General features: G+C 44.3%; 1 protein-coding gene across 1 annotated transcript; it reads left to right on the top strand.

Annotated features, from left to right (window-relative positions):
• The first annotated feature begins 669 nt into the window (after nt 1-669).
• LOC139649643 (LIM homeobox transcription factor 1-alpha-like) lies at nt 670-10765 on the top strand. The gene is made up of 8 exons (XM_071526116.1): nt 670-700; nt 1104-1284; nt 6781-7001; nt 7672-7847; nt 8164-8241; nt 8644-8731; nt 9639-9821; nt 10623-10765. Exons 1-8 carry the CDS (start codon nt 670-672, stop codon nt 10763-10765), a joined length of 1101 nt encoding a protein of 366 aa, XP_071382217.1.
• The last annotated feature ends 221 nt before the right edge of the window (nt 10766-10986 follow it).

Below are 10986 nucleotides of genomic sequence, written 5' to 3'. Positions count from 1 at the left end.
TATGCCACACCTTTAGGAATTTTATGGTTCCACTTATTTAGGTTGTATTCATATTATGCAATAGCCTACTTAGTTTTCTACTGAAAATAAATTCCTTTCATGTGGGTTGCTCGTAACTTTGTGGGGGGTGGGGGGGTGGCTGGAGCCGATGACAGAGAGAGAGAGAGAGAGAGAGAGAGAGAGAGAGAGAGAGAGAGAGAGAGAGAGAGAGAGAGAGAGAGAGGGAGTTCCTCCATGTGCAGGTGCAGGTTACCTCTCTCTCTCTCTCTCTCTCTCTCTCTCTCTCGTTCTCTCTCTCCCTTTCCCGTTTACTTCTAATGGGATAATTGATAGATAAATAGTCAATATCATTGGACGCAGGGAGGACGTGGGAAACACTCGGAGGAGAAAGTTTTGATCCGCTGCTCTCCGGTCGGCGCTGCAACTTTCACCAGGACGGTCACCGCTGCTCGGCGGAGATGTTTTAAGAAGAACCGGCAGATCATTAAGAAATATCTTTCTACCCTTAGGAAGCTTAGATTTTCAAGGTAATCGAATTTTAGAGTAAATTACTTCATTTCAAATTTGATTTAAAATTCGATATATCTTTTGTTAAATTAGCCTTAGTCCACTGGTCATTTAAAATATGTTTTGCAATGTTTCTCCTCTTTCCCCTCGCAGAGGTTTGCCATGGTGGAGGGACCAGCAGCATCCTTACTGGGTGAGTTAAATTTGATTAATTACAAAGTTACAAAATGTCCATTTTATTTTTGTTTCACCCGTGATATTGGATGTTTTTTGTGCTAATTTTAGGCGCAAAACTCTAACGAATTTAATATTTGGACCAATTAAAAACAATTGATACAGCAAATTCACTTTACAAACCATATACTCTTTTTACAAACACAATAGCTGATTAACTTTACTTTTTTCATCACATTTTAATATATAGGTAGACATATAGCCTAATTGCATTGCATCTTGCTGAAGAATATAACCTAGGTCAAACTTTTCATAGATCCAGCTAATTCAGGTTTTCACAGCCAAGCAGATTTTAACTACATGCGTCCTATTGATTTGAAAAGTGTGATAAGTATGAATTTCTCAACCTTTTTCCACTGCAGATCTGAATCAGAAGGCAGTGTGTGCGGGATGCCACCGTCTCATCCGAGACAAATTCCTGCTCCGAGTCACTGACGGCCTCTGGCACGAGGAGTGTGTGCGGTGCGCGGCGTGCGGGGACGCGCTGCGGAACTCCTGCTTCCTGCGGGACCGCAAACTTTACTGCAAGCGGGACTATGCTGAGTAAGTGCTGCTCTAATTGTTTAATTGATCTTTTGGTTTTGCACTCTGTTACAGCTGAAATCATAAAATCTCAGAATGTAGCTACAGCATATTTTGCCTTTTCAATATTGACACAAAGTCTTCAGTGGAAAAAGGAGGTCCAGGGCACTGAGGTGGATTTGGTTATGAAAAAGCCTTTATTACTGTAATTTGGGCTAAAACATTAAAATAACTGGCGACCTACACGTCACGGCTACACTGGTCATCTGGGTGACAAAAAGTAATTTTTAGGCCTACATCATCCTCGCAACGATGCAAGGGATTTTCCAGTTTCCATGTTTGCTCATTTATCTCTGAAATTCCGATTCTGAAATGTAATGCAATGTAAAGTAAAATGAAACTGGAAAGAGGAATTATTGGTTTTTGTGAAGGGCTACTTAGTCATATGGGCTTTTTTTATTATTATTTTGCTCCTTGTAAATGCTGCCTATAAAGACATAGACATTTTAGAGTTTTGGTGCCTTATAATACTGTAAGAATAGCCTACCATCCGGTAATTTATGAGATTTCTGCACCATTTCTTTCACACTCCTTATTATAGCCTACTATGATGAAAAAGTTATCAACATTCTTCCTGAACCCTGTGATGATGTGTTGCTGTTTGACTGAATACAAGGTGCAAGTTTTAGTTAATGATATTGCTTTTCATGGTGATTAGTACTATTACCTTGGGAAGTTACTTGTAGTTTTGGTTGCATACCACAGCACACATCCATGTCATGGCTAAGACATTTAAAAAGTACTGTACTTTTTCTTTTTCCGGATATCAAGCCACCAAAAAGAATTATGTCCATGTTCTGACCTTGACTATAATATGTGTGTGTGTGTGTGTGTGTGTGTGTGTGTGTGTGTGTGTGTGTGTGAGAGAGAGAGAGAGAGAGAGAGAGAAAGGGAAAAAGAAAGAGAGATTTGTATTTACTTTAAGTTATGACAGGTTCTATCCTGTCTAGCTGTTTTTTTAATGCAATTGAATACTATTGATGATTTGTGGAAAGGTATGTTGTTATTTGCATGTATTCATGTGTATCTGTGTGTATTTATGTATATCTGTGTATACTATTAGGGTGTAAGAGTTGACTTCCAGGGAACTTGGCACAGTGCACTAAGAGGAACAAGGTGACTGCGGGAGGAAGGGGTGGCATGGGCCCTGGAATGTGAGAACACCATTGCATAGCATACACCCACACACACACACACACACACGTGCACACACACACACACACACGCACACACACACACACACACACACAACAACAACACGGTCACACCTTCACACACAGACACCATGCGATCTGGGGTAGAGCTCAACTGACACATTGTCAAAATGTGTTAAAATTTCGAGGCCCATCGGCGTGGCAACTGCAAGCTGGGGACAGCATATGGTGTCGTCAAAGAGGCAGTACCCCCCCGTCCTCCTCCTCCTCCTCCTCCTCCTCCTCCTCCTCCTCCTCCCTCCCATCCAACCCACCTCATCCCCTCAGCCTTCCTCCAAAACACACTCTCACCTAAACGAGAGCCAAGACAAAAACTGTACACCCTAAAAGGCGGCTGCTCGCATTATTTCTGAACGATTTAGTGATGGTCGTTCTGCCAAGCAGGCGGGCGGAGAGACGGGAAACATTACACTCACACGCATCGGTCCAAAATGCTCCCCACCATCGCACTCGCAGTCAACTGAAATTACTCGCTGGCGTTGTTGAAAGCCCAGGTGCCATTTTGCAGGTACACTAGTCGTTATTATAAGAGGAGCTAAAGCAGGCCATCTTTTTACGATGACCAAGCTGGAATATAAATGTTATTATCATTGCTGTAAAGAGGAAACGGCAACTGGAGTGGATTCATGTAAAAGCGTGCAACTTTAGGGGTTCAGCTTGTATGATTTAATAGCATTTGGCCAAAACAGAGAGAGAAAGAGGACTGAGAGGTAATTAGGAGAGTAGAGCCATATGTCAGAGGGTCTGGGGCTTCCCTGCAAGAGAGGCGGCGAGGATGGTGTGAACTTATTTTGGGGGTACGGTGCGCTCCATGTTGCCTGGCGTTGCGTGCCGTGGCATCTGGATCGTCCGGCTCACAGGAGCCCCGTGTCGAGCGATGGGACGACGCCCAGCCGACCGTGAGATATCTGACCTGACCAATTAGCAGGAGGCCTGGTGCCAAAGCACCGCCTCCGAGGTCTCATGTCTCCACCTCCCTACTCGTTCCCCCCCGCTGCCCTGTCCAGGGTTCTGGCACCCTAACGCACACACACACACACACACACACACGCACACACACACTGCTTTTGTCCCCGACATGGATGAGAGTTTTGAAACGGGGTCAGTGTTTCTCCCCGACAAAGTGTGTTCTCCTCCCTCCCTTTCTTTTGATCTGGGCTGTTGTAAAGCCAGCTAAGAAGTGATGATTATTCCATACTGTGACAACATTTGTCTCTTATTTTCTGTCTGAATCCCGCCTCATCTTTCCCTTTGCTCACCTGCGCAGTTGATGCCAACCAGACCGTTGAGCTTGGCCTATTTTAATGGAAGCTGAAAGATGATAACACCAGGATTCAAATCACCTGAATCAAGTCATACATACTGTATTATGACATCCTTCTTAATCCCAAAATTAATCTAGTGCTTGCTGTTATTACTCTGAGGCCAACAAGCCGTAACTTTTGTACCAGAATGTAGAATCACTTTATTCCTTCACTTAAACTCATGTAGTGACACAAGTGGATACAGACACACATGGTACAGAGACAGTAGTGCTGTAACTTACTGTACTACTGTGCAAGTTCCTGACTGACAACGTGATGCTTAGTTTGGTCAGATTGTCAGTGGATCCAGATTGGCTGAATGGTTCAGCGGGCAGCTAGATTGGACAGCAGATTGGTCGTCAGATCAGCGGTGTGATTTGCGGTCCACTTGACCCCCAGATCCTTATCTGATACACAGCCTCTGTCAGTGCGCGTTCACCAAAGGATCCAGGTGAACCTGATCCAGAAACAGGATCTGTCTGCATGTCCACTAGACCAGCAGTCTGTTTGCCTGACTGCTAAAGGTCAGCTTTAGAAGTCAGGGCAAGAACAATGGCAGAGGAGGGCTTTGCTCGTGTGTGTATATGTGTGCATGTGTGTATCTGTGTACATGTGTGTGTGCGTGTGTGTGTGTGTATGACTAGGTCTAACTCCCTGCATCCTACCTAAACAAATTTCTGATAAACACTCTTTGATACAATGCATCCATCCTGAGAGTGCTTTACCGAAGCCATGTCAGTGTGGAAGGACGCAGGGTTTTGCTGACTTATTTCTCTGTAATAATCTTGTCGCTAATTGCCATGCCTAAATCCAGCGTGACTGAGTGTTCCCGCTCGCCTGGCAGGACCTCTGCGCCAATCATGTCAACGGAAACACTGAAATATTAAACACCTTGAGCAGCTCCATAAGTATTGGAGGTACTTTTACCTTTGCATTAACAACGCTTAAGAGTACTGCGCTACATAATATAATAAGACGAACTGGACAAGGCGTATAATGGAAAAGCAATTCTCGAAAACTCACATCAGTAATGCCCATAGTTTGTTCTTCCTTGACATGCATTAGCATCATATTGAGGCATTAAACCAAGTACTTCGCCGTATCATAGGAACCCAGAAACATTCCGGGTATTTCCCCTGCCACACTTCCTTTGAAATACTTCATTGATGCATCTTTCGTTGCCACAGGAATGCACATACCACGGACGGTATGTTGGCCATATTAAAGCGCATACCATTGGGGCCGTGGGGCAGACAGCTTGGATCGGTCAAGCAGCCCGGCTGACCCTCCCGAGCTTCTCGGAATGGGCTTTGCTGTTTCCCTAGCGACCCCACGGCAACAGTAATAGGTCCCAGCAATGTTTGGCTTTAGGATGTTGCGGTTCCAGACCTTTTAACAAGGATGTCTCAACCTGAGTGTTTGCTTTATGTTCAGTGTGAGTTTGTGTTTGTCTGTAAACATTGTTTGAATGTATGTAGATATATTTAAAAGGAAGTCCAACGCAGCATTTGTCTCATTTGAATGTTAATTTGAATTTATTTACAAGTTTGACCTATGTGGCTTTTTGAATAATGATAGCAATATTTTTAGTCACCAAGAGCCAATATTTTGTGCTGATATTTAATATCTTTAAATGAGACCATTTTATATTTGTTATATAAGTATTCACTATTTAACTCACACAGAATTTTATTCTTGGCATTCAGCCTTCTTGGAAAAGCATTTAGACCATCATATGACTATTTTTGAAGTGGGTTGACAGCCCCTTAAGACAGGGAGACAGTAGACAAAATTGTTAATTAAATGAATAAATAAAATATGTAGGAAAATAAAATTTCATTACAGGTTTACAGACTGTTTTTATTTAGCTGTGGTCAGAGAGGAACCTCCATCATACTGGCAGTGGCCCACATGACCCTAACCTGATATATGATAATTAATAAAGATATATCAGTAAACCTATATTTTTACATTTGTCCAGCAGTACAACAGCTGCTATAACATCAGTATGAGCCCAAGCTGTACATCATTCCAGTTCAGATTAATCCCTCAAACTCCTGGTTTTGTCTTGTGGTAATTCACAGTAGCAAGGGAAAATTCTTAGATTGAGTCAGGGATATATGTACAAAGGCTCTCCTTATAGGCTGCATGAAGTATTTTATGCAAAAACAAAAAAAGGAAAAAATCTGTCATTTTCTCATGCCTCTGTGGTGACTGGTCTGGTGACCCAGTCAGGTCTGGAGACAAACGCCAGCTCCAGAATGATGACGCATCATCCTGCGGGACAGACCCAAAATGCCGCGGTGCCAGCCAGCGGACAATGGTCCTGCTGCTTGGGGGCTGGCTCTGCCTTTGTCCTGCTCTGGTTAAGCAGACTTAGGGATAATTCCACGGATAATTCCCGGGACCGGCGGCTCAGCCTGTCCCACCGGGAGATCTGATTCCCCCCCTCTGCCTGGAGCCATGGCCTGCCGAGAGCCTTTCTCCTGCCTCCCCGGGAGCACGGCCTCGGACACGGCAGCCGGAGCCACGGTAACAGTCTCTGAGGCTAAGCCCACCAGTCCTGGTTGCCAGGCGCTAAGATGCACACCCGCCACTCTGGGGGTATGTGTCTGAGTGGCCGGGGCAGGAGGAGGAGGGGAGGGTGAGAAGTCGGGGTGAGGGGAAGAGGCTGGCAGTTGTTTTGAGTGACAGCTCGACTTAGCAACATTCCCCAAGTCAACCAAACATTTTTTCATGTGGAATCCTTTTTTATTGAGGTGTGAGGGCCGTTGTACCTCAAGTATCTGAACTAGAAATAGACAAGCTTTTACTCAAGCAGCCCTTAACCAAACAAAAACATTTCTCCCTGTTATTCACTGAGTTCTCACAGTTTCTCTCTCTGTTTCCTCTCTTTGCTGCACCTCCTCCCCTCTCCCTCTCTCTCCCTCTCTGTCCAGTCTGTTTGCGGTGCGGTGTGGGGGCTGTGCGGAGGCCATCTCTCCGGCGGAGCTGGTGATGCGTGCAGGGGCCGCTGTGTTCCACCTGCGCTGCTTCACCTGCAGCGTGTGTTCCTGCCGCCTGCAGACCGGAGACCGCTGCGTCCTCAGGGAGGGACAGCTACTGTGTGCCAGGGAGGACTACCACCAGTGTCTGGCCAGCCCGACTTCCTCTGACACAGGTACAGGCTGTGCATGTGTGTGTGTGTGTGTGTGTGTGTGTGTAAGAGAGAGAGAGTGTGTGTGTGTACATATTTGTCTCAGGCTTTTGTCTTAAAGGAAAAACCCATCCTAAAACACTTAAACAATGTTAAAAAAAAGAACTATTGGTGATGTACCTTGCATTTCTGGGTCCTTTTTGTTATTTAGTGGTGTATTTTTCTTATTCACGTGGAAACTGGCAAAACCCAGCCAACGTCACATCATGTTGAGATATTTCCAGCGCAGCTACAATGAAGGTTGATAGCAGAAAGTTTCTCAGCTATCTAAAACATAAGTGGTAAACGTCAGGTTTCCGTGTCAGTCCCTCAGAATCAAAGAGCGAGGGCTTCTTTCTAGACTCGAAGAGGCAGAGAGACCAATTTCTTCACCAACAGTAACCTCAATACACCAGAATACAATACATAGAGGAGGACGAGGCAGGTTGAGGGAAAGTGGGTACATCAAAAAAGTTAATTACAACACCACATCACAAAATAACTCGATCCAAATAACGTATTGAACATGACAGATTGATGATAGGTAACAGTGTATCCGAGGGTGGAATTTTCTCTCTGCAATTAAATTTTTGTGTTACATGAATAACCTGTAAGCAAATAAATATTTTGCGTTTCAACCACATCTGCCCACTAGGTAAAAGTGATGACGATGAAGAAGAGGAGGAGGACACAGAGAAGGCTGCAGGCAGACGGATTCGATTGGACGACCTGGAGAGCAAACGTCCCAAAAGGCCGCGCACCATTTTGACCACTCAGCAAAGACGGGCCTTCAAAGCCTCCTTCGAGGTCTCGTCCAAGCCTTGTCGAAAGGTAGACTGTTTATTTTGCACTCACCCAGCAGTCTAGTGGTAGATGAGGATGTGGGTATACTGTGAAACCAACATGCAATATAATTATGAGGCGGACTTGACTTTAAAAAAATCCAAAACAAGTACAGGAATGAGGCGAATACTATTCTGTAATTTCTCAATATCACCCCTTTTCTTCTTCCCTAGAGGTGGATTCTTTATTCCCTGCACTGCATTATGAGAGTCACCTTCTACTGACCTCCTCTCTCCTTCTATTTTTCTATTTTTCACCCTGTCTCTCTCTCTCTCTTTCTCCCTCCCTTGAATCTCGATCCAAGGTAAGGGAGACCTTGGCAGCAGAGACCGGTCTGAGCGTCCGGGTTGTGCAGGTCTGGTTCCAGAACCAAAGAGCCAAGGTAATACAAAACACACACACACATGCACACATACACACACACACACACAGAGTCATATGCACTGCTAATAAAAGGACTCTTTCGCCACTGAGTTTGCCTGCCAGAGTGGAAATCAGTCTGGTTATCTCTTCATACAGGAAACTGATGACATCTCACTGCTAGATCACTGCAGATTAAGTCCTGTATTTCCTCACAAAGTGGGCACGTGTGTGGTTTTCCCTTCTCCAGGGAAATATGTCCTTTACCCCACTGTTAATGCGTTTCAATCGAGTGAACACATTCTTATGAAGACCGTGTGTGTAGGCACGGCTGAACCTGGGTGGCAGAGGGACTGTCGAGTGAGAGGGGATTTTACAGCAGGCCTATATGTGAGCTTACATGTTTCATCATACATGTTTTCAGATGAAGAAACTGGCTAGGAGGCAGCAGCAACAGCAGCAGGAGCAGCACCAGACACAGGAGCAGCATGAACACCCATCACATCACACAGGTATTAGGCTGCTGAAAGATTCTTTAATAAAATACTGAAACATGTTGGATGATATACTCAGTGCATGTTAAGACCAAGATAGATCTAACCCTCGGTTCTCCACAATGACAAATTGATTTCCCAAGAAAAACAATACGCCCTAAACCCCTAAACAATTGAAAATACATAAACACTTTGAGCCAAGATGTTCTGCAACATTTTCTGTAAACATTTTGTACTGGTAAAACATTTTGGTTTCAGGAAAGCCTTTTTCTGTATCTGATACAGTGGTGTGGGCAAATTAAACAAAACACCACAGAAAAAGGACTTTAACTTCAAAATAACTAAATCAAAGTTACAAAGGCAGCTACACAGGGGAGTCACATTAAGTTGAATGCTACTTAGCCGTATGTGTCAGCTTTAAAAGAAGTCTGACAGTCACCGCTTTGATATATGAGTTTTCAAAGCAACATGAGGCAACGAACAGAACCTCAAAGAGGCCAAATAGTTGCAAGTGTATTGGACACAAAAACTGCAAAACTATTTAACATAGCAGGAGGAAAAGTCGGGAAAAACATGACAACCTTTGCCAAACACAGACAGACTGCACCAGCAAAGACGGTCAGTGGTCACAAGCCAAAGCTCACCAACCGGGATAGACAGACACTTAACAGGATAGTTTCTAAACGTCAAAAAAATTCAGCCTCAAAAATTATCTAGAATTGAATCAACACCTCAGTCAAACAGTCTCAACAAAATGTTCACAGTTCAAAGCTTGTATGTCAGCATTCCAAGGTGGATTGAAGCTGTTTTAAGGCAAAGGGTGGCCCTGCTCCTTATTCGGTGCCTCCTTGATGTCCATATAATAGGTGTTTCTGTTATTTTGTCCACCCCCCTGCATGTCTCCTGACTCTGCTGTGCCTCACAGCGCCCTCCTGTGGCGGTTTGACCTCCGAGCTGGACCCCCTGGGCTCCTCCTACCCCCGCCTCCAGCAGCAGCAGCAGCAGCAGATGGGAGTCACCACCCTGGAGCAGCAGGACTACGACATGGACCCCTTCAGACAGGGCCTGACCCCGCCTCAGATGCCCGGGGATCACATGCACCCCTATGGTAAACACCTCGGTGCTGTTAAAACATGACGCAGAATACAATATTGCCCCACAAAGCCTCTGTAATAGGTGAAACTGAGAAAAATGACGTCATTGTTGGTCATCATTTATTGGTATTATTTTTGTTGATGTGGAGTCTGAAACCTAGTCATGACCTTTGACCTTTAAAACACACAGAAAGTTTGCCTTTGTGATGCAGAATAGCTCCTATTTCTTTGTTGGTAGAAGCCATGAGAAAGGTTTAAATGCAAAATACTATTGGTGTTGGGTAAAAATCATACCAGATGCTCACTGCATTCCACTAAATTGTTAGTAATGTTTCCTGAGCAAAATTCAACAATCTTCCATAACTTCCATAATCTCCCCAAACTTACTTTGATGTGAGCAATTGTACAAGTAACTGTGAAATATATGAAATAATAGATATCTCAATTTTAATGAAACTCTTATATGCCCATGATGAGACTGCAAAAGTATTTCAGTAGTTTCAGAGACAACCATACAGTGTAATCCAATTTAACAGTCATTTATACAGCTCACACCACCAAATTATAGTTTTCTTACCAAATTATAGTTTTCTTAATATAGCCAACGATTGGTTTTGGGGGATTTCTTTTTTACCAGATGCTCACTGCATTACTCTAAATTGTTACTGTTTCCTGAGCAAAAGACAAAAAACTCCCATAATTTACATAATCTCCCAAAATTTACATTGATTTGAGCAATCATTTTGTACGAATATCTGTCAAATATATGAAATACTAGACATCTCAGTTTGAATGAAACTCTTATGTGTCTTTAGGTTTTAAGGGCCTGTATGGTGACATGGATGGAGACCCCCTGTGTCATCTGGCTGACGGTGACTGCCTGTCCCTGGGCGACTCGTCTCTGCTCACCCCTATCGACCGCCTCTACTCCATGCAGGACTCCTACTTCACCTCCTGAGACTGAGGGAGCGTCTCCCTCACTCTGCTGAGCCTGAGCCTCATCTCCCCCGGGCGTTACTGCTGCTTCTTGGTCCTGTCATGTCTGTGTATGGACCGTCCAGTCAGGAGTAGCGGGTGTAACATTACTGCCAGGGGGAGGTGGGTATACTGTGATACCATCCATTATAAGTCAATGGTAATTAGGCTAATAGGTGGCTCTACTCTATTATGCCCAGTGAA

This window comes from Centroberyx affinis, unplaced genomic scaffold (genome assembly GCF_046629955.1).
Source record: "Centroberyx affinis isolate AG114_WGS23_722 - 3 ecotype Tasmania unplaced genomic scaffold, CSIRO-AGI_Caff_v1 ptg001386l_1, whole genome shotgun sequence".
NCBI classification, from domain to species: Eukaryota; Metazoa; Chordata; class Actinopteri; order Beryciformes; family Berycidae; genus Centroberyx; species Centroberyx affinis.
The sequence above is the reverse complement of the archived record's forward strand: the minus strand, read 5'-3'. Positions and strand labels throughout refer to the sequence as shown.